The 24,543-nt window shown below is 43.6% G+C and overlaps 1 protein-coding gene across 1 annotated transcript in view; it reads right to left on the bottom strand.

The window, feature by feature from the left end:
• The window catches only part of JARID2 (jumonji and AT-rich interaction domain containing 2), a 307,370-nt gene that overhangs the window by 32,378 nt on the left and 250,449 nt on the right, over positions 1-24,543 (bottom strand). The window contains 3 exon segments of the mRNA XM_006027253.3: positions 1,659-2,173; positions 6,893-7,910; positions 19,418-19,644. Of these exon segments, the coding sequence (XP_006027315.1) occupies positions 1,659-2,173; positions 6,893-7,910; positions 19,418-19,644 (1,760 nt within the window).

The raw sequence follows: 24,543 nt of genomic DNA, 5'->3' as shown, positions 1-24,543 counted from the left end.
CCCTACTTCCATGCAAAAAAATTGTATATTTAAACAACACGGTAATTTGAACAGCAGGCCATATTTTGGGGAGCTGCATCTCAGGTACCATTTAAGCAAAACAGTTCAAATTCACACTCCATACTTTACACCCTGGCCCCCGCCTATCGTTCCAATTTTCAGTGAGGCTTATTCTGCATTCCTTAGACAGGATTGTTAGTTTGTCTCAAAATAAAACAAATCTCTCACAATATTATAAGGCAGCCGTGTAGATAATATAATTGTATGGCTTGCTCAGGTCATTGCATTGCAGCTGCCTTTGGTAGATGGATGGTAGCATGAGTCAGATAAACTCTGTGATTCAACAGCGTTTGTTTCTAATAGTTGAAATGCATGGAGCATGAGCACATTTTCCACTGACTGACAGCCTGCCGCAGGGTGCTGGAAGCGCAGCGATCACACTTTAAGAGCATTCAGCACTTACCCTGTCCTAAATAACGCAAGGGCCAAGCTTGCTAGTGATGAGCCTGAATCTGGAAAGATCTGTGAAGGACTGGGCTTTACAACAACTGTGAAGTCCATTTCCCATTTAGCATTTTAAAGCACAATACGTTACGTACAAAAAACCCCTCAACCTTTTGTTATACACAGAGACAGCCATACAGATGTAGCTGCCAGGAGATCAGCCTTGCACCTGCTAGGAACACTGATAACAGATTTGTTACTAAAAGGCGGGATTGATGAGGAAACCATAGAATAGGTAGCAAATCCAGTGGGCTGCAACAGAAATATGAACCAATTTTTAAAAAACCAACCCATAAGCTTAGTCAGCCTCTAAACAGCTTAACAAATGAACTGCTTTGGACATTATAATCCTCAGAATGCTATCTGGTTTCACGTTGTGGTGATGGGATCAGGCGTGGGGAGGGAGCAGTGCCGTAATAGTTTACTGGGCGCACACAGCAAGTACTGTGTTTCTCTCAGCACTGCAAAACAATTCAATCTAAAGACTACTCTGCACATTGTGGTGTCGATTCCTGTTCAATAGTGGGAGGCTGCCAAGTAAAATACGGCAAGACAGTCAACATTCTTTGCAAATGGATGTGCTTCACATGGGGAGGAATAAGTGTTTGTGTGACCATTTGTGCTTAGCTAAATTTGGCATTGTGGATGAAAATAGTGTTTGCATTTCAATTTGCACTTTCTAAATTTTGTGTATTTATAGTGACATTAGTTTTGATGGCTCTATCAGGGAGAATTACTCTGCTCATTAAGAGGTTGGCAAGAAACAGTAGGGAGAAGGCACAATACTGCTTTAAAATGTCACTAAAAAAACTGAAAATAAAGTTGTCAGAGGGTAATTGGACGGAGCAGCTTACCACATTTTTTATAAAGAGCCAGCTCCACAAATGAAAGTGGGGGAAGGGTGGGAGGAAAAAAAATGTTTTCCGGTTTGGCAAGAGTCCAAACAGCATGGGCATGAAGTGAATACCCCTGTTATCACACTGCCTACCTCTAATAATTACCGGGCCAGCCACTGACCCTGGAACAAGAGCTGGAACCCATTGGTTAGCTCCCGCTGGTTCTTACCCACGCGCTGCACAGAGAACACGTGCTCCATTGGAACACATGCTCCAAGGCTTTCACGGAAGAAGAGCATCAGAAATGGGCTTTCCTACCTTGTATACACACTTGTGTAAGTCGCTAAGAACTCCCTTCTCCTCATCATCCTCCTCCTCTTCCTCCTCCTCCTTCATGGTCTCCTTTTCCTGAGTGAAGAGTCGCCGCCTGCCTGTCTTTAATGGGACGTCGACTTCTTTCAACTTGTTTCGGAAGCCATTTTTGTGAACCACACCATTAATGAGTCCATTTTTGGGCTCAAACCGGGGCAAGGAATGGAACTTGTAGGTGTTCTCCAAGTGTCCTTCCAAAGGACCTTTCCTCTTCTCCAGGATCTCCTTTTCCAGCAGGACCTCCTTCTCCAGTTTCTTGTGCTCCTCTTGGGAGAGGGAATCATAGGAGAGCAAGTACTGGCAGTAGGCTTCCTGCAGTTTTGCTAGCCTGTCCTGTGCAGTTTTGGGGATACGCAACATATCTGCCAGTTTGTTCCATTTCTTGAGGTCAGTCACTTGCTGCATGCCACCCATTTCGTTGATCAGCTGGAAAAAGCAGGCCAGATCTAGCTCACAGCCTCCTGGAGTCCACACATGTGGGATGGAGGTGAGGGAAGGGGAAGGAAAACACAGAAAACAGTTAGAAAAGTTGCTGGCACATTGCTTTCACCATTTCTATCCTACCAGGACAATATCACACCCTCCAGATCCAGCAGGGCGTTCCTTTTTCACAATATCCCCAAGAATCCAGAGACCGGAACAGAATATACCAGGCCCAACCTTGCATGGCTCCTTGAGTTAACACAGTAGGCTTTTTTTTTTAATTTAGGTACCACTTGGCTGCTAATGAATAAATGGATCACAGTTTGGTATTTACACTACCCTTCCTTCTAGCTGCTGCTTCATCTCCGTTTTGAGTTAAGCTGCCATCTGTCTCTTGTCAGAGCAAGGCAGGTTCTTTAGTTTTCATGCTCTTTTTGTCCTTAGTTTCAGAAGCCCTTTGCTACCATCTTTTCCCAAGCAATTACATCTAAAAGAAATGGAAGGAGCCCACCAGATAACCACGTAAAGCCTCAGCATTCAGCCAGGCCTGCTCCATGCCCATTCCACGCTGGTTGGAACCAGAAAATAAATAGCATCTTAGGGTGCCTATACACATGCCAATTTGAATGTCCCAGCATGCCTCTCAGTCATGTGCATTTGCCATCCCGTGTTTCAAAATGGCAGCAGGGGCACTTTAAAACTCGTCAAACAAGCTTTAGTTAAAGTGTCCCCGTAGCCATTTTGAAATGTGCGATACTGAATATACATGACGCTGCGGCGTTTTAGTTACAGAGGCTGACCAGGAGCCGCTCTAATTAAAATGCCCCACTCCCCACCCCAGAGCACATGTATAGGCATAGAAATTAAACTGCCAGCCGCACTTTGGCAATAGAAAGGGGCAAGTAACTAATGTATATCCTTTTACAGAGGGAGAGGGAGAATTACTGAACATCTGTACAACACTGAACATGTCAAGCATTACCTTAGAGCAAAGTATTATCATTCACATGGCTAGAAGTGGAAAAATGGTAAACACCACCAAAAAGGAGAACTCAAAACAAAAGCTAAGGGGAATGGAGATTTATATCTTCTGGGGTCATAATTATCACAAACACGTTTCTGTTGATTTGAGCAAACTCAGTATAACTGATGTAGTGTAAAAGGTACAAACAGGCTAAGGGAGAGGGACAAGTAGCTAAAGATCGTTTGCAATTTGCATTTGATGTTGGTTTTAGCAGTCATAAGAGCATCAGTACAATTACCTACCCCTAACACTGTGGGAAGAGACAGTCAAGGAAAGAAAAACTGAGGACTGGGCAAAAGTTACTGTATTCTAGCATTCAGGTAGTCAAATTAACGATACAGTTTCCACCTACAAGACAAGTTTAAAGAAACCTCAGCATCATAATTAGTGTCAAAGGACAGAAATAATAATCAACAGAAAGGGTTTATCAAAGTGACCTAAAACTGCTAATAATTAAACAAGACATTTGGAAAGGGTGGGGAGGAGGGGCACCCAACCCAACAATGCTACTGTCAAAACCATTACTCCAGTGTCACCTTGTCTCTTCTTTCCACCCTGAGGGAATCATGGAAATATTAAGCCCTAGCGGCCCCTCAATTAGTGTTTAATATGACTTGGAAATGCAACTGTAAAACAGGGGTGGGAGAAAGGGTATTACTATAAATCACCACTCTGCAGCTGACAGGACAGCTACCTCCTCTCAAAGCCTATTCACATTCTGTCCTATGTAGGTTCTTCAACCATGCCTTTCACTGTACTGTCAGAGCACATGGACACATGCGCGCGCTCTCCTGCAAATCACCCGTTGTCTCCCAAACTTTTCACAGCTGGTTACAGACTTCCCATCTCCTACATTCCCCACCTTGAAGATTTCCCCCATACCTTCACCGTGGGACCTCCCCTCCCCTCCCCTTCAACAATGGTGGGGCTCAGAAGCATGACAATGCATGGTAAATCTGTGTGCAGTGTTTCAATGTTGGCACAGCTGCAACTGAGGCAGAACATTTTTAAGAATGCTCCTTGTTGTGATGTCTGTAACAGCACATCAATGTTTGGATGACACACTGGAAAAAAATACCTGTCCTGAGAGAACAAGGCTTTTCTGATGTTGAAAAATAGGTTAGAATTTGTTTGGTTTTTTTTTTAGTGCTTGGCAAAGCCTTAGGTCACATTATGGAGCAGCAAAAGCTTATCCTACTTAGCAACTATTCCTAGTGAAAATAGTACAGCTTCTAACCCTGAGGCAGAGGGGAGGTCAGGGCAGCACCATAGGAAAAAGGAAACACATTTTTGTTCTGTTGCCTTTAGTCTTCCACATGAAGAGCACTTTTTTTTTTGTTTCTGGTCTAGCTTTCTCTCATATTACACAGCTCATAAAAAATTGAAGGTATAATTCAGAATAACTTTTCATCATATTAGATCCAATCATCTATATATAGCTGAGCAATATCCTCCCAATTCTGAAAGGTTGGTACAGTTGAATATTATATGGTTTTCTTGAGCAACAGATATGTGCATACTCAATTTAAGTTGCCAACTGCAAAACTAGACATCTCTCAAGCATATCACAAAATGTTCAGAGGTACAACAAAATGGTAATGACCTAACACTTTGGGAATCTCTGCTCATGCGTCAATCATTCAGGAAGCATCCTATATCATAGTAGTTGCTTGATAATGCTTGCTGGAGTTGAAGATTTCAACATGGTGCTGTTCCACACAGCCATAACTTTTTTAAACATTCATTTGTCAAGCTGATTTTTTTTTTCAGGCGCAGTTCCTGCCTGCTGGGCAATTTTTTTTAACCAAACTTTTAAAAAAGTTTTAACCTCTTCGTTGCCTAGAAAGAAATAGCTCGACATAACAAAATGGCTGAAATTTCAAGCTTGGCATGGGCTATCAGTTCACTGTCTTTTTTTAATTAAAAAAAAAAAACAGCTTCTTTTGAAGGGGTGAGAAAATGTAAAAGTCGCATAGCAAGCAGGCTCATTAAAATAAAATCTTAAATTTCAGGCATGCATTTAATGCCAAGCCTTGAATATACCTCTGCTATTGGAAAATAATTTTAAATCCGAGACTGATCCAAACAGATTTCTAACCTGTGCGAGCTGATTATCTCCAGGTTCTTTTCTCCCTTTCTGCATCATTTTAATTTCCTACATATGTTATGTTTAAATGCAAATAGGGTAGTTGGAACATAAGCTCCATGAGACTGGACCTATTATTTTGTTCCGATTATACAGCACCTAGCATACAGGTTCTGATCCATAAATACAGCTCCTAAGGCTTATGATAATGTAAATAAATACCATCAATGCAATCAGAAGGCTGTGAGGTCAGGGACACAAAAATCAAGAAACAAAGAGTTAACCCTGGTCCAGGAGTCTTAACTTAGCCATCTTGTACACACAGACCTCTTCTTTCCATTGCCAGTTTAAACTTCACTTTAATATACATCGATAGTGTACACCAGGCATACAAAAGGGTCGATGTAGTGCTGACAGAGAAATCTTAACTTTTAGGAATCCCTAAAATGTTGCATATTTGATTTTACAATCTTAACATTACAGTAAAATTACTTTTCTGCCTAGACAATACAGTAGAATATAGATCCCAATTCCTCCTCAAATTCTATTGTAATATTTAACCACATGTTATAGAGGAGTTCTTGGTTCATTATCTATCCTGCAGTTTCTTTAGGATTCTATTTTCCCCCACTATTCTATTTGTGTGTTGAAAACAAAACAGAAATTTGACAAATAAAATGTTATGTACACTCTAACTGGGGAAAAAAGTGCATTTTAAATAAAGTAATACAGATAGCAGTCTCAGAGGGAATAATGTCTCAAAGGCAAAACTAATGCCTCAGGCTACAATGTTAAGATCCCATGAGCTTGAACTCAGTGAGAAGTTAAATATACAAGTGTTTACTGAAAGATAAATGTATTCATTTTTCAATGCTGCTTACAGACAGCAAATGTGAAGCTGGTTAGAGATCAAAAGCCACACTTATGATCCAATAGTTTGTTTTCCTTTACTTGCATGTATGTTCTTTATAAAGCACTGTCACATTTCTATCACACGTGTCATATTTGACAGCAGACCATAAACCACAAATTCTTTTAAATAAATGATTTTTGCTCAGGCAACCACCTGCTGAGAGAAATAATGAAACCTCCATTTTGCAACGAACCACGTTTTAACTACCTATTCTTGACACTTAATGATTGTTAAATGTCTGCAGGTCACTGGAAATGTGTGCTTTTAAGTGTCTAGATATCCAAAAAGAAGTCAGTTCAAAGACTTCTCTCCCCCTTGGTTAAATGCTTTTGAAGGAAGGAAATCTGGGGAAGGGAAGGAGTATTTGTTTTCCAGTTTAGCAGCGCTACATACATTGTAACAGAAAACCTTCTTGGAAAGTCCCTAAAACCTTCCAGTGCAACTTTAAGCTAAGAATATGCTTATTTTTAAGAGTAGGTGGGAATGCTCATAACCAGGCTAAAAATATATCAATGAAGATTCAAGGTGGGATTAACCTGCTGGTGTGAAGCATTATAGAGAAGTCTGCACTGTAACCACCTGCACTGCATCTGGTCTTCAAAAAAACCAGATGTTTCTAGTGTCCTGTAGTTTCACAAGGGTTCACTTAAATCCCAAAAGCAAACAAAGCATAAAGTTTAACACACAATGGCCTACAAACTGTGGGCAAGGGGCAGTGGAAGAGCAGCACTTACCTATGAGTGGGAGTTCGTCCATGGTAATGCCCTGAGATTTGAGGTGCTTCTTGATACAGGCCAACCGCTGCACATTGGGTCCCCAGCGCTTGCCCAGCTTATGGATGTGCTGAATTTGCGTCACAAACCGCATTTCGTCGTTCAGCTTGCACTCAGGTCTCCAGTCTGGAGGAGGAATCACCCTGCACATCCCATACTTCTCTACCTGAGCTCGGACTGACTCAATGTATATCAACGGGTCGTGGAACTCCTTGGCGGAGGGCCTGAGGATGGGAATCTCCCCCAGCACCCCCCACCCAGACTTACTGCTGCCCTTTTCGTGCTTTCCCGTCGAGTCTTGTGGTTTGTGCAAGGACTCAGTATGAGAGGTAGAACGATTTTCACAGGAGGCATTTTCAGTTTTGCCGTGTGCTTGTTTCCCTGGCGTATTCTTTCCAGCAGTGGCTCTTTTTGGCCTATTTCTTTCCAAACTCTTCTCCGGCACTTCCTTTTTTACATGTCCATTCAGCAAAGGCTTTTCCACAACTGCCTTTTTGCTTGCAGCTTCCGTCAAGCTAACTGCCCCTTTGATCTTCTTGGTGGGCGACTGTATTTTGTCTATGTGATTCGTCTCTTCCAGCCTCCTCTTAGAATTGCGAAGCCCCTCCCTCAACTGTCTCCCCACCTCCTTAGTGCATGTCTTTTGGTTCAACTTGCCATTGACCTTTACACTGTTAACAGCAGTATCGTTGGACTTGGACACTCCAAGGGATAGCACCTGTTTGCGGGTTTTTGCATTGCTACTTTCTATTTTCCCTGAGATTGTGTGGTTAACAGGTGAACTGGGTTTGTGGTGAGTTAGTTTGGTTTCCTTGACCAGTTCTTTCTTGGCTTTGGTGTATGTGACAGTTCCCTTTGTCACTGTTGCAGTATACTTCACAGTTTTGGGCGGTGAAGGTCTGACTTCTCTCATCTTTTTGGCACTGGCTACATTTGCACCCGGAGATGACATTCGAGTGATCCCGTTGACTTTAGAAACCTGGGAGAGCCACGAGCATCAGAAAAGGCAGAAGGAAGAAAACAGAAAAGTCAATTAGTAATACTGAATGTTTTTTCAGAGTTTCGTGTTTGACAACCCCTTTCTGCAGTCCTGACTCCTGAATAAGGCCACAGGATTTGGCTCTTCATGTAATCATACATTTCATCCAGAGCAGACCAAGATCTGGACACATTTTTAAGACAATTAGAATTGGGGAAAAATAAAATAAAGGTAAGCCAATCCTGCTCTAAGTGTGTAAAGCACATGCTTCTGCCTTGAGTAGAGGCAAGGGCACGTGACACATGCTGTTCCACTTAAGAATGCTACTGCATTCCTCAACTACTGTAAATGTCCCTTATGGTATCACAGAAATGGATACTCCAATCCAATACCTTTACAACCAACCCTTTCAGGACTCAAGATGCTATTCCCTCCCCCCACCCAAGTGCACACACAAATAAATACCCCCTAACAAGGCATGAGTGGTTTAGTATTAATGAATAATGTACAGAATTCCCTCCCACCCCATTCCCTGGAGCTTACAAAATTGAGCACTTGTATCTGAACAAACATCAACCTACACTTAAACCAGGGGTTCCCGTGGCAGGTCCCTCGGCCTGTAGCACGTCCTGCCACCCCCCAGGCACACAGCAGGGCTGGGGCAGCTCCACAGCTGGACTACTTTTCTAGGCTGCCCAGACGGAGATGGCACCTTCTGGCTGCCACTGTTGCTGGCCTCAGCCCTGTGGTACTGGTGGGGACCCACACCCCTGACCCCAACCTGCCCCACGCCCACTCTGGGCTTGGCCCAGAGGAGTGGACAGGACCAGCTCCAGACCAGCCAAAACCAAGACACACAGCCCCAACCGCAGCCTACCCCGTGCCTGCTCCAGACTCGCTCACCCATGTCAAGCAGCAGCAACTGGGCAAAGTGCTGCTTGGTGCCGGGGAAAAACAGCCCCTCCCCATTACCGCTGCCAGGCCCTTCTTGCTGCAACCACCTGGGACCCACACTCAGGCTGCCCTGCGGCTCCTCTGCACTGCCACCGCTGCCCCAACTTGGCAGAGACAGCAGTGACAGTGGCAGAGAGGAGCTGCAGGGCAGTCCAGGCATGGGCTCTAGGCAGTTACAGCAAGGAGGACCTGGCAGCGGTGAAGGGGAAGGGCTCTTTTCCCCCATGCCAAGCAGCAGCTTCTGTCCGGCTGCTGCCGCTGCTCAGCATGAACGGGTGAGCAGAAGCAGGCACGGGGCAGACCGGGTTCAGGGCTGTGAGCGGGTTCCAGCTGTTCCGCTCTGGCCTGGGAGCGAGCCAGGGTCAGGGCTTGGGCTGTGAGTTTTTGGCAGTGGCAGGTAGGAACCACAGGGCTCACAGGTCTGGGAGGGGGGGCACACATGTGTGTGTCCATCCCATGCACACCCCACCACACCCACACACCCTCCCCCCAGACACCACACCTCCCATGGCACACACAACACCCCCACACATTTCCAGCCCTCCAACCACACTTCACAAGCACACACAAATAAGGACAAAATTATTTTTTGAAATAAAACGTTATAATGGATGTCTGATTTTTAGTGTATGATTTGGGGTTTTTTCCATTTCCAAGACGGAAAGCCCCTCTTCCCAAAAGAAGTACTTCTGGGGGCAAGTGGAGGGACTTCCAGTGGCAAAGACTGGGGGTTCAGGGGTGGGACTTCTGGTCTCAAGATGGCAACCGGGGTTGGGGCACCTGTCAAGGGGCACGGTTACCCTTGTGGCCCTAGGCTGATCACCAAAGCTCATTAAGCAGCCCTACAGCCAAAATAATTACTCACCCCTGAAAAACATACAAGTAACATATGATGCACCCAGGAGATCAGAATAGCTGTGAAGGATCCAGTCTGTCATATACACTGAATTTGTGGCAGCCTGTTGTTACAGTTATTCATATGGAATAAAATCTGTACACTAGTTATGATAGGTGCATTTACAAAAAGTTTGATATCTGGGCAGCTTTACCTACATGCCTAAAGTACATTTTATCATATCTTATTAATGACTAATATTTTACCACTGTAAGCTAAAATTATTGAATGGCACCTCCTAAATTTAAATATCTGAACTCAGTTAGGAAAGTAAAAGTGTTCGCTTAATTATCACCAGTTAATAGCAGTACCTCTTGGCTCAAAATTATCTAAAAGCCAGGCTGCCTTCATTTAGGGAACAGCTTAGGTAGGCAAGACATTGCTGTCTTACATTCTTAAATGATTGGAAGCCAGGTGATGGTATAAGAAACCTTGAAAAAAAGTACTCACATTTTGGAACTTCCATGAGTGCACTGACAGCGTATGTTCACGTGTTAATCACACTGAATCAAGGCTCAGAAAATAAAACAATGCTTTGTGCACACAGGGAGCCTATACACATGCAGCAAAACTGCTCTGATGCACTGTAATTACAGCACGTTGGAGCAGACTCGATTAATCGAGCCTACTGGAACATGGTAATTACCACAGTCCAGCAGACTCCAGCATCATATGCATTAGCATTCCCACACTGAAAAATGGTGGCGAGGGCACTTTAACTAAAGCTCATCAAACAAGCTTTAGTTAAAGTGTCCCCACTGTCATTTTTCAGCACAGGGATGTTGATACACGTGACGTTCGGGATGCTTTAATTAGAGTGGCTCCCGGAGCCACAATGGGCATGTCCACATAGGACGGTACTAGGGAATACTGCAATGATGCATGACATGAGTGCTACACCTGGAAAGCGATGTTAAGTAGCCGCCTTAGTGAGGTGCTGGGTAGGTACTGAAAAGCTTACTGTATTGGAGAGCATACTGACTGCATTAAGGCAGCTACCTGACATACATTTTGGCGTGTAGCGCACACAGAGCAGGCTTTGCCTGCTTCACTGGAAGGCAGAGCAGCGTGGCATGCACTGCTAGCACAGTCCTTTGGGATTCTGAAACACTGTTCACTCAGGCCTCAGAACTCCTTAAAAAAGACCCATTTTATAGCTGGATATTCTGACACAGAAAAATGAAATAAACTGGTAAAAGGACACTATCAAAATAGGAATCCTGACTCTTCCTTCATCACTCTCAGCTCACTATTGCACACCTTCCTTCTGAGTTACACTCCGGGTTGGACATTATAGATATGCACAGCACACACAGATTTCTCCACTGTGTTGCTGAGTTTGGAGCTGGAATTGGACCCCTTTAAAACCAGCCAGCATTCTTTCCTCTTCAGAGAGCTCAAATGATTAGAGAGTTCAAGGACAGCCTCTTCCATTCAAAACCTGTTTATCTGATGGGTTCAGGTTTCACCTTGAGCCTTCCAGATGGATGGTGTGTAGACACTGTATGCAAGTAAACACTGGCTATTAAAGGTACGTTTGTGAGCCTGCTGAGTAGCATGGAGGCATGCTCTGCATTGCTGAAAAGGAGGCTTGGGATTGATTCATCTGTTTTTCCACCCCAAGAGCAGCTCTGGCTGAGTGTGCTATGAAGGAAGCCCCATGAAGCCCATGGCCATCATAACATGCCTTAAGCATCTACCTTCGGCTGTATAGGAACCCAGGAGCTACTATTTTAGATTTAGTTCTAATGTGGAGGAATTAATTGAGAACTTGGAGGTAATATGAGGTGAAAGTGATTGTGAAATGCTAGAGGTTGCTAGTCTAAAGAGAGGAAGGAGCAAGGACATCACAATAAGAATAACGGACCTGAAAATGCAGACTTTAGTGAATTCAGGGAACTGGAAGGTGTGGTCCCTTGGAAAGAAAGGCTTAGGGATAACAGCGTACTGCAGAGCTGGCAGTTACTGAAAGAAATTACATTAAATGCACAACAGCAAATATCCTCTTGTGGAGGAAAGATAGGAAGCATAGTAAGAGACTATTATGGCTGCATCAGCAGCTCTTCAATGACCTGAAAATCAAAAAGGAATTACATAAATAGTGTGTGGGGGAGGGTGGGGAGTGAAGGGAGAAGGGGAGGACCATAAAGAAGGACTATGAAGGAACAGCACAAGTAGGAACAGCTAAAATCAGAAAGGCAAAGGTGCAAAATGAGTTTCAATTAGGAAGGGACAAAGATGGCTTTAAGAAAGGGGTCTTTATATACATTAAAAGTAGAGATATCATACTCATCTGGCCCTGCTGTATGTGGCTATCTCTGTGTACCAAATCTGGCATGCAGGGCCAGTCTATGGGCCCCAACCTGGACTGGCCTTGGATCACAGAAAAGCCCTGTGCTGTGTGCAGCCCATGCCATACAGGCTCCATGTGACAAACACACTGGATGATATGGCTCCATAAGATGGATCTAACCTGTGGGCCACATATAACACACAATTAAAAGTAAAGAATGCAATGGAGAGTATAGGCCTATTACTGCAAAGAGAAGGAAGGTAAAGAGCAGGCTGAGCTATTCAATGCCTCCTTTGCTTACGATTTCACTAAAAATGGTCCTCTGTGACCGAGTACTTTATAAATTATTTTAACAAAGAGTTAGGATTGCCAACCAGAGTTAATAAAGTACAAGCAAAAGAGCAGTTAGACAAGATAGACACACTTAGGCTAGATTAAGGAAGTGTCTGAAGTAATCCATGAACTCAAGAGAACTCATGCAAGCACACCTATCTTTAAAAGAGCGGAGTAGAAGGACTGAGGAAGTTATAGACCAGTCAACCTTAACTTGATTCCTGAAAAGATATTGAAATAAAATCCATACTTACTGGGAGAAAAACAAGAAGAGATGAGCTTAATTTGCAGCAAAGATTAGGTGAAATATGAGGATGGTGTTAGTCGCAACACAATGGTCCAGGCTACCTACGGATGTTGTAGAATCCCCTTCATTGGAGGGTTTTAAGCAAGTAACTATCTGTCAGGGATGGTCTAGGTCTGATTGATCCTGCCTCAAAGCAAGATAGTAAACTAAATGATCTCTTGAGGTCCCTCTCAGACCTGTTTTTTCTAGGGTTTTATAATTCTGTTCATAGTAGTGGAGACAGGCTGTAAAGGCAATTCGAGCCACTCCCTGAGGAGGGTAGATCTGGTTGTGTGCCTCAGGAAAAAAAAATATACAGGGAGAACAAATAGAGGAAATCTTATGGCTCAGCAAGACTTAAAGCATCTTCTTCCTCACAAGAAAAACCTTAAACTTCTTTCTCCAGTTCCAAGCTAGAAATAAAACTGCCAAGATACAAACCTCTGAAAAACCGCATTTATTATGAAAACAGTAACTTATCAAAACTAGTTAGCCCCATTATAATGCCACCACAAAGTGACAGCTGAGATCACTCAGAGCTAGTTCTGAAGCTGAAGGGAGACATATGCTTTATGCTATGAAATGGCCCATCCTTGAGGAGGAGCAGATCATTTGAAATCCCAATTCATTCTACAAAGTTACACCTTTAGGTCTGCATTTCAGATTAGACAAAGAAGAGTCTTCTGTATTTGAGAATGCATAATGCAGCCCCAAATTTTTCTTCTAATTACTCAAATGCTTTTCCTCAAGCACTAAGGAAAGCATATAAGGCTGAAGCACTATTGGGAACTTCAAAGAATTGTCACTTTGTACAGTAGCTTCTGTTTGATGGTTTTGAAGTACTTCATTTACTCATCTCTCCCCACTCCCCTGGAGCCCTCAGATCTTTCCAGTACATAGATTAAGAATTGCACTTGGAATATATGGATACAGAAACATATATAGGCCAGAAGAGACCACACTTCAAGTGGAATTAGACTGCCATAAACTTCTTCAGGCCAGAAACAAATGGAACAATCAACATGGCTAGTCATCACCAGAGTATTAGGTGGAGTCAGGCTTTCACAGGAACAAATGTGAAATTCTGTCTAGCAAGCAAAGCATCTAAGCTGTACGTTTCTCTCAAGACCCAACAGGCGATTGATACCAAAGCAAACAAAGTAATGGTGGTAGGCATTTTCTTACCTTTCTACTGTTGATATGTCTCCCCCCATTAACCGCCAAACCAAAAACATACATACACATTGAGAGACAGCCTAATAAAGTGACCGCACTGCCAACTGCGCAGGTTCACCATATGGGGTCTAGTGCCACAGCTCCATCCCGAGGCAGTGCTTACACTGAGCACATAAGAAAGAAGTAAATTTAATTCAAGTAGTAACAAAGTGATAGACATTAGCCTTCATCACTCGTTAAAGATCTGTGCTTATAGTGAACCCATGGATACCAATATATTTCTCTTTGGTTTTCAGTCGCCTTTCATTTTTTGTTGATATATATTCATTTTCATACCACTCTACTCCAGTAATGCATGAGAAAACTTCTCAGGCAGTGAAAATTCTATTAGCTTTTAGTAAAGTATATGGGACCAAGATTGAAACTTGCAGAAAAGTTTCTTTTAATTTATAGGCCAGCCATGGCTGGAGGCAGAATGCTCCAAATATGAAGTCTCTCTCCCCACTTTTTTTTGGTGAAGTATTACTTTAAGGCTGTTTGTTAGTTTTTTTACTTTTCCACAGCACACAGTTCTCCATACACACACGCACACACACACACACACACACACACACAACATAAAAGTAACAAACAGCTTGTTAAAAAACAACAACAAAATGCCTTGGTCCCAAAGGATTTCAAATTATATGACTGAAGTGCAGTTCATTCATAAAAATATTTCTGCACTGATACGACCCTGGAATTTTGCAGAGCTAAATTATCTTACTAGACCAACAGAGGGCCCCATTCCACTAGATTTCCTCTCCCTATAGCCCTTTTTAAATTGGGGGTTGGGAGAGAGAAGGGGGGAGGGAAGAGAGAAAGACAGAAAAAGAAACAGAGAAAGAGAGAGCCAGGGCACAAGCTGGCGCATGTGACAAGGCAAATGCACACCAGAGAAAAAGAAGAGAGAGAGAGAGGGAGAGAGAAAGAGAGAGAGAAACATCTGTAGGCTTTGTTTTATACAGGACAAAACGTATTTTGCCAAACATTATGGAAGAAAACAGGACGTGGTTGGAGCCCTCATAAAACAACTCTCTCCCTTGTGGAAAACACTACTGAATTCAGCAGACTCATCACAGATACCTAACACTGTCCAACTAACTGGCAAGACGAATGTTTTAGTACAGCCCCTTTCACCATACATGCCATATCGAGAAACCAGTCCTTTTATAAAATCTCAGTAAGTTTCAACCAACCTCTCAAAAGATTTATACAAATGGTGCAAAGAGCTTTTTTTATGACTGGTTCATGGAATAAAAGTAATATACTTAGTCCTATAGTTTTAAGCTTAGGAAAGCTGTCTCCGTTTGGATCCTTTTCTCTGCTTTGAGTTTTAAGATGATGACTGTCTTTGAGGTATGTGTATGAATGGCTAATTTATGCTTCTGGACCACTAGGCGAAGTAAAGTATTATTTTAGAATCTGTCTCTCTCCTATTATACCATGACTCAAAACATCTTCTCCTCTAATTGAATACTGTTGCCAAATCAAAAACATTTGAATCCTGGCAGAAAATTTTTCAGTACATCCCTTAGATATCATCAGACTGACTTGCATTCAGCATCTAGAAACTTATTTTTGCTGTTCAGACTCTGCTTGGAATCAGAGAGTTTTTAAAGCTTCTAACAGTTGCATATGCAACTCTTTATCTAAAAAAGTTTTACAGAATGTTTTGGTTAAAGCCTATTATGTCCTAAATCTGTACTGGAAAAATCGGATTTGAGGTAGGATTAATTAAATGGTTTAAAATCAAATCACCTTTCCAATACTGGAAAAGGTTTACTTCAAATCACAAAAGTATTAAACACAAGTGGCAAGGATTTTTAGGCTGATAGCTTTTATTGGACCAACTACATAATTGGCATTGAAAAGCTTGCCTAACTTTAACCCAGTTACATAGTTGGTCCAATAAAAGTTATCAGCCTCAGAAATCCTTACCTGGCATAATTTCTGGACCATCCTGGCTACAGCATCACTCTTACACTACACAAAAAATATAAATGAAATGTTTTTACCACATGAAGACTAAAATACTATGACTGTACAGATCTGGTTTATCTTGGGGTTTCTGTGCAGTCAAAGGTACAGCTTACGCACTACTTCCAATTTTGAAACATATCCGTCTATACAACACATTTAGAGATTGTCTCTTAGCTTTTTTATACTACCTGTAAGAACCTTAATTGTGTATGATGCTAAACAAAAAGTTAAATGACTAATACCACTTCAGAGAAATTACAGGCTTAGTGAATATGAAAATATGAGATGACAACAGAGGTAGAGTTGGGAAGGAGGGTCAAAGTCAAAAGACTAGGGTGAAAGCAAAAGTGATCACCAGTGATCTGGGTTTTCCGTTTCCCACGGAAAAACGGAGAAAACCACGGATTCCCTGTTTTTAAAATCGGAGAAAATGCGAATTTCCCTTTTTAGTAGAGAAATCCACGGATTCTCCACTTTTGCAAAGAGCTCTTACAGGCTGTCACAGCTCCAGTCTGCAAGACCCAGTTGCAGAAAGGGCAGGAAACCCCCAGCCCTGCCCGGAGTGGTAGGGAGAGGGGGGAAGGGCGGGGCCTGAGCCTCTGAGTCAGCCAAGGCTGGGCCCAGGCTCAGGCTCAAGCTCAGGCTCGCCCTTCGCCCCTGCTATCTACAGGTAAGTGGGGCTGTGGGGCAGGTCTGGGGAAGATGGTTGGGGGCTGAGAGAGCGGGGGCTGCTGCCGGCCCCAAGCGGCACACCACAGGGCCAGGGGGTGAGGGCAGGGGTGCCCCTGTGCAGGGGGCTTTGCAGGCAAGCGATGTGGGGCACAGTGTGGTGCCCGTCATGCGCAGGCCACACACATGCCACCCAGCCGGCTGCCAAGGGAGAGGGAGTGGCCACTCTGAGGGCCACCCCCTGGCCCTGCTCCTGGGAGTGGACACAGGAGCACGCTCCCCACTCTTCTTGATCTACCCCCCCCAGCACCTTCCCTTTCCCCTGCCCTGCCCCACTCCTTCCCCCCACACACACACTTACCTACTGGGGTGGGTGTCAGTGTGTGCCTCTGTGCCTGTGTGTCTGTAGGTCTTGGGGGGCTGTTGTAAGGGGCATCAGGAGGGCTGTTGAGGCTGTGGGGGACCTTTAATTTTTATCACAGATTTTGGGTTTTTAATCAGAGAATTTGCAATTTTTAAATCAGAGAAAACCAGGATCCCTGCTGATCACAATAGTTGTTTTGAAATCTTATGCAAGCATATTGTGGGATATACTGCCATATCCCTATGTTGTATATTTACATATCATAAATTAAATGAGAGTCAAACATGTGATGCTACTGGCAGGCTTAAAACAACTGGTTGAAGAAGTGAAGAGGTCTTGAAGACTAGGCCTGTGCGAAGTGGCTAGTATTCGCTTCAGATTCGGATTCAGCCCATTCGAGGGATAGTGATTCAATTTAGTGATTTGAATCACTGTCCTGAATCAATTTAGCCAAATCCGATTTGGAGATTCGGCCACCACTGAATCGGCCAAATCTCCTAATCAAACAGGTCACACCCCCCACCCACTTTCCCAGCCCCATCAATGGCTGCCCCGACTGGCCCCAGCGTCCCAGCTCTTAAAAAAAAAAAAAAGCCCTGCATTCACCGGCTCCTGCTAGGCAGGGGTCTGATTCCCGCTGCCATGAGCCCCAGAAGCCCTGACGGCTGCTGCAGCAACTGGTGAGTGAGGGGGGGTTTTTTTGTTTTGTTTGGGGTTTTTTTTTTTTAAGAGCTGGGACCCTGGGGCCAGGCAGGGCAGCCACTGGTGGGACAGAGAGCAAATGGGGGATAGACTCATGGCAGAGCCCCCCCATGCAGCATGGGGCAGTGGGGGGCAGCAGAGATTGCCCCTGCACCTGGCAGGAGCTGCAGGGCTTTCCCCCCCCCACCCCGGGGACCTGGGGGATGGGCAGGGGTTAGAGGGTGCTCAGGGGGGCTGGGGGAGCAGGCAGGGGATGGGGCCTGATGCAGGTTCCCCCCCCCCATGGTCCCTTCCCCCCCTCCAGACCCCCTCGCCGTCCTCTACTTACCGGCACGGAATCTGGGTCCAGCTCCCTGCGGTGGCGAGTCGGAACTGCCCGAATCTCTCTGAATCTTTTCCAAATCAATTCGGAGAGCTTCGACTCTATTTGGACCTTTCTATTGGTCTCCTGATTCAATTCGGATTCAAAGAATTGGGCTGAATTGAATCAGCACTTGAAGCTTCGCACAGCCCTAGTGAAGACTAATGTGGCAGACGCTCAGAAATAGGGATATAGGTAAAGGGTGGGCAACCATATGAAAAGCCAGAGTAAAGGACACAAAAGGAGACAGGTATTCAGTCAACAACTGGATGGGGAAGAAAGGAAAAGCAAAGGGCAGGAGGCAGACATACTGTAGAGGCCCTTAAAACAAGAATGGAAGAGCTTGAATTCGATTCAGGAAATGGTAGGGAATGCCTGGAGGAATTTCTAGAAGGGCTGAATAGTGTTGGAGCAATGGATGCAGCAAGTATTTATTTTTGGTGTTGGATACTGTGCTTTTGCCTTAGTCTCCTTTCAAGTTCTATAGGCCCAGTTTAGCCAATGCCATTTAAGACCTTGAGGGCTGTGCAAGTCCAAGACCATACAAGGGGCAAACCTGTCCAAAAGAAAAATCTGGATATGCCACACATTCCACAGCTAATAGTGAATTTCACCTTAGAGGTAGCTTGTTATAGAATCATCTATAAAAGCGAAGCAGCAACTAAGCCAGAAGAGAAGTATGACAGAGCTCTGCAATGGGAACAAGATACCACCAGGGCTCACAGGACCTCCTCACAGGCTAATAGGAGTAGGGTCATTATGTGGGAGAGAATTTGTGGAAACAAGCTTCATGTCCTTTTTTCTTTTTCTTGTAGTGTGGGAAGGAGTTGGAGTCAGAACCTGTGCATTCAAAATCTAGTCCAGGTGCAAGATTAAGCAGGACTGAAGTTGCTGTGAGTATGGGTAAGCCAAAATGCAGGAACAGGTAGTGTTTTTGTGTGGCATGGTGAAATAGAGGCCCATATTCACATGAAGCGTGTGGGAAGATAATGTTCCCGGAGCTGGAAATAATTTCTTTTAGACTCCAGAGTCTGTTCTGGCCACAAATAATACAGCCCACATAGGGGTAATGCAAGCTTCGCTAAAATTAAAACAGAACCTGAAAGGAGCCACTGTAGGCAAAAGCTGTTTGTTCTGTGTTTAGCCAACCTTGGCAATATCAGCAGGGCTCCCAGCAAGGGTGCCAATCATACAGATTAAATAGTTATGAATGCAATATCCTATAGTATATATACACACACACTAGTCTAACAAAGCCATTGTTATAAAGGGGTACCAAACCCATGTCCTGTTTCTCTTCCATCTCCCCTCCACACTGATAATCAAATCCCTGCTTTCTTCTTACCATACTTTAAGGATTCTGAAGTTCCCTTGGTGTGGGGCGGTGAAAAGGTGCTAGCACCTTATAAGTACACGTTTCCCATGTGTCCACAGTAGGACAGTATTCGTTACCTGTTTCCTTAAGTCCTGAGCCGATCTATGAAGAGTGTGGTTGTTAGCAGTAAGCCCTTTCGTAGAGGAGCCAGTGTTTGTAGCAGGGTGGTGATTAGCAGCAGCCTGTTCTTTACGGCTCTCAGCCTTATGTTCGCTGTTCCTCTCCTTCCCCGGTGTGGCCTCTTTGCTTTTGTGTTTATGAGCAGGTTCTTTCTCCTTCAATGATTTGCTGGATCCATTGAAAACTGGGAAGGGAGAAGGGAAAGAACAGGAGACAGGGTTGGGGGCAAGAAGACAAAGTATATAAGAAACCACGGCCTTAATTTAAGAAGTAAAGAAGTAGAACTCCCACCTCCAAGAAAAATAAACTGTTGTGAGCATTAGCTATGTCATAGGTGCCTTAGTACATATAATCAAAGTAAATATATCAATGGAATATTAGAGGGACTGTTTATAAAAAACAGGTTTTCTGAAATGAGATACCAGCTTCAATATCAAATAGATGGAATTCAATACTGTCAATCAATGTCTGAGCCTGAATAGAGACTTATCAATTTCACTTTTGTTTCTAACCAGTTTCTGATCAGCATTTTTGTTTTTTGGTGTCCTAAAAGGTTGGGATAACGAATACTAAAAAAGAGAATGATATTATATATGATTATATATAATTTTGACTTCAGAGCAATATAATTTATATATACATGGAAATGCTTGAGGAGGATGTTGAATTTAATGTTTTTTATTTTTAACAAAGCATATGCAAAAACATGCAAAAAAACTAAATTGTTGCCCCAAATTGCCCCAAGTGTTCTTTTAGTGCTTGCTTCAAGCACATGGCCTGCAAATGGGGGGTGGGGGAGATAAAAAAAGAAAAGGTACTAAACAAAAGAAAAATAATTCATAATTATGCACAGACTATCTGCAAGACGTGAGGCCCAGCTCTGCATTTAGCTGAGAACCCCAAATCCTTACTGCAGTTATGAGAGAAGTTAAAAGCAATGATTGTAAGCAGAAGTCCTGTGTCATGATCAAAATTAGCTAAATGTACACAAGTCTATCCCAGCAACTCCCAATCCATTTTCCCCACTGATTTCATCTAAGAATAACAACTGCTCTTCTCTTGCCAAGCAGCATGGAAAAAGAAGAGAACAAAATCAAAACAGATTTTTCTCTTTTCCTAATTGCATCCCCCATCAAACAGTCCTTCGTGCTACCTCTCTCTCAATGCTACACTTGGCAAAACAGTCTTTAGAGTACATCATGCAACATCTAGTCCCATCACTGCCTCCCTCCCTCCATTCATTCATTCTTTCCTTATGGAAAATATCCCATTAATTTGTTTTGTACCACAGCCCCTTTTTGCCACAAAAGGTCTGGGAAAGTCCATCATAATGAATACTCTCTTGTACAGCCACAAATATCTGCAAGTTGTAGATTGATTATGTGTATGTTATTTCATATACATGTGTACATACCATACAAAAACACAAAGTGATAACTGTTTGAAACTTGCTTAAGCAAGTTAAATAAAATGCTGCCTAAAATGGAAACTGAACTACATTATCAGCTCCTCAGGAAACCTAATGCACATTTACAATACTTTCCTTTATAAGTTTCAAATCTATCCTCCATGGAGACCCCAGCAGTGGCGGTGCCGTGACAGCGCAGGACCAGGATTTCCATGGAAACCAGCCCCAATAGTGGCTGGGCAGAGAGCTGCTCCAGGGCCGGGGCTGGGATCTTGCAGGTGACAGCGTGGTCCAGAGCCAGGGCAGAGCTGCTATCCACTGCCTCAGCATCCCTGCCCAGGGCATCCCGGCAGCTGCTCACAGCTCTGGACCACGCTGTCACCGCTGCAAGATCCCAGCCCCAGAGCAGCTCCCCACCCAGCTGCATCCCCTGCCAGAGCTAATTGGGCTGGTCTTCATGGAAAACCTGGCTCCACACGGTCACAGCCCCATGGCTGCTGGGATCTCCATGGAAACTGGCCACAGCAAAGCAGGCAGGGGCTGCTGGGAAATGGAGTCTGCAATGGGCTTGATCTGGCCCACGGCCCAGACTTTGCCCACCCCTGGGCTCGGGTCACATGGGCCCTGGTGAGCCGTGTGTCTGTGCACCCACACAGTCACAAGCTGCAGTGTTTTGGGACTGCCTGTGCAAGCACATGGTGCAGCCGATGGTCCCTGTCGATAATGCAGCCCTGGCTGCTTAGACGTTGGAAAGGTGTGAACTATACACTACTCTGTTACTTTAAAAATATATACATTTTTTTTAAATCACCCTGGACAGAGGAAGTGCTTTTTCTACACTTCTCTGTTTCCCCCCTAAAACCATCTGATGAACGCAGCTGTCACTGTGATCATTTCTCCAGCTGTACTGTGGTGGTAAAATTTGTGGAGATGATAAACAAGTCTGCAGTTACCTGGATCTTCCATCACCTCCTCCCAGCTAGATCTCCCATTTCCTGATGTACAAAGTAAATTAAAGCTACTATTATGCCACAAACTATTGAAAGGATCCCATGCAGCTAAAATAATTAGGTTGGCGATCGCAAGAGACGAGGTGAAATCCTGTCCTCTAAATTAACAGGAGTTCTGGCTCTGCCTTTAAATGAGACCAGGACCCCACCCCTGCCTCAGTTTCTCAATACAGCTGAAAGGGATGATAACACTTCTCTATCACTTGGAGGTTTTGAGTTTATCCTTCTTTGCAAAGAGCGTTTGGCTCAGATGGAAACAATACAAAACCTGGTTAACAATAAGCACAATGGGTTTTTCCCCCAAAAACATTGGTTTATTTTTAATAAGAGATAACACACACAAATAATGAATTTCAATTGTGTTAATGTGCACTTTGTAACGGCAGGAAAGTGATATTTTTTCAATGGGGAAAAAAACAGTCACTGGATAAGCAGTTCTGCATGCACAGAAATGTTAAGTCAGAGAGATTAGTTTTCTGTAGCCAGTTGCCACTTTATAGCTGCAAATTACTAAAACAGAAAACATAGCCAAAAAGTCAAATTGGGTGCTTTTAATGGCTTTAAAAAAAAAAAAAGAGAGAGAACAAGAGACAAGGTATATTTTGTACGCAACAGCTCATTAATTTTAAGTGTCGTGGGAACCCTGCCAGTTTTACCCTTCTGAGTAATTATCTTTTGTCTTAATTTGTAAGATTCTTGAAAGGGGGAGAGGGAAAAATGGGTAAGAGAAAAAAATATTCACTCGCGCAGGAAAAGCTGAAACCCTGAAAAACACAATAGAAAAAAAACTGAAAGACAGAAAGAAAGGAAACTAGATGCAAAGTACTCCTAGTCAGACGGTCCTTAATTAAAACAATAATTGGTATCGGCTTCTTTAAAGATCCTTCTTCACTTCTTTAAATAATGCTTAGGGTTGGTATATCCTCTTCCATAAAACAGTGCCATAATAATGTGCTCAGATATGCCTCAAGTTGTTAGGTTTTATCACCACAGTGAACTAAGCATTCACAGTAATCCTTGATCCTGATTCTGGTTTCAGTGAAAATAAGAAGTAAATGCATTTAAATCCATGCAGTTACACACCAGTAAACCACCATCAGTGAAATAAGATTCAGGCCTGAAGTGGTAATAAGGGCCAATGCATGGAACGATAAAGTTTCACCAGGAATATGATGTTACCAAAGAGTCACCAGCCATAGGAAAGATGCATCGAAGAAAACTCCAGGAAATAGTCCTCGGATTAAACCTGATTTAAAACAAAACTACTAAATCCTGCAGTGGGTTCACGTGCAGCAAGTTCCATTCCCCTTTTTGCTTACCAGCATTTCACAATTTAAACTGGCTCTGCTTTGAAACCCTAGGGAAGCAAAGATGTTGCACCAGAGGGTTCTCTAGAACAACCATCTCTTTCTATAGAGATTGAATGATGCAGTTACAGAGCCTGGTCTCCCAGAGATTCTTTTGCCTGCACACTAGCCAAATTTTTGCTAGCAGTTATAAAGGTTTGTTCCCAATGGAAGGAGCAGGCAGAAAAGGGTTTCAGCCTCAAAGTCATTTTCGAAAAGCACAATTAAAGACAAATAAAACTTCTGGAGTCTTAAATAGCTGCACTTTCCTGTGCTGATGTAAGCATATGGTTCTGTGTTTCTAACAGTGGCATCCATTATGGCTATGTGAAAAGGGGACTTACACTCAAGCAGAAATAAAGGCCTGACTAAGCTAATCATCAAGGCATATACAACTTCATGCCAACAGCAGCCTGCAAAGGTAAGCCAGCCTTCCCTTCCTCTCACCCACATCCCCCCCCATGCCTCCAGTGGCAGGGCCAGACACAGGCACAGGTGAACCAGGCAGCCACCCAGGACCCGGATAAAAATTATCATCATCTTCATCATCTCTGGTGAAGGGGTGGCGATACTAAAAGTTTACCTGTGGTCACCAGGAGTCTAGGTACAGTGTATACTCTCACACAGTCAATGAGCTCACTATATCTCTGCTTCAGACAAGATGATTACAAACCAGTTCAACTATCTGTGAACATTTTACGCTCTGGACACGCTCCGAACCCTGGGGTTTTAATATTCTAACAACTAATGGTGTGCGAGACAAAGGAAGCACAGCTTCCTGCTCTAGGCTAGCAGTTGTGACCAAATATGCAAAGACAACTAAACCCTTCACTCCAGACCTGTCTACACAGGTCTCAGTCACGGCTACAGCTGCACCAGTGCAGACTCTCAGCATAAGCACAATTCACAGTGGAACAGCCTGATCGGTGCGAGGACAGTTCACCCTGGTTCTGTTCTCTTGCATCAGGGAAAATATATTCTGACCAGAGGTAGCCACAGATTGGTTCTGATATACAGGCTTTTGGACACCTGCCATGAACAAATGCTACTGTCTGGTGTAAGCTGCGTAAAAATCAGATGTGTGAAGTTTCTAGCCTTTGAAGTTGCTGCACTTGTAGCTAAGGCCTGAGTTGTGCTCATTACTACAAGTAAAACAAAGTTTTCTAAAGAATTTGCTACTTTGCTTGGCTCTAAAAATCTCCTGCTTTTTCAGCAATACAAATCAATGCACACCCTACAGATTTAATAAACCATAGATCTAGCTGTTTTATAACATGTATGGGGGGGGGGGGGGGGGGACAGGTGAAAAATTTTTAAGA

This window comes from Alligator sinensis, unplaced genomic scaffold, assembly GCF_000455745.1.
Source record: "Alligator sinensis unplaced genomic scaffold, ASM45574v1 scaffold928_1, whole genome shotgun sequence".
In the NCBI taxonomy this organism is placed as follows: Eukaryota; Metazoa; Chordata; order Crocodylia; family Alligatoridae; genus Alligator; species Alligator sinensis.
This window is presented reverse-complemented; position numbering and strand designations above follow the sequence as displayed.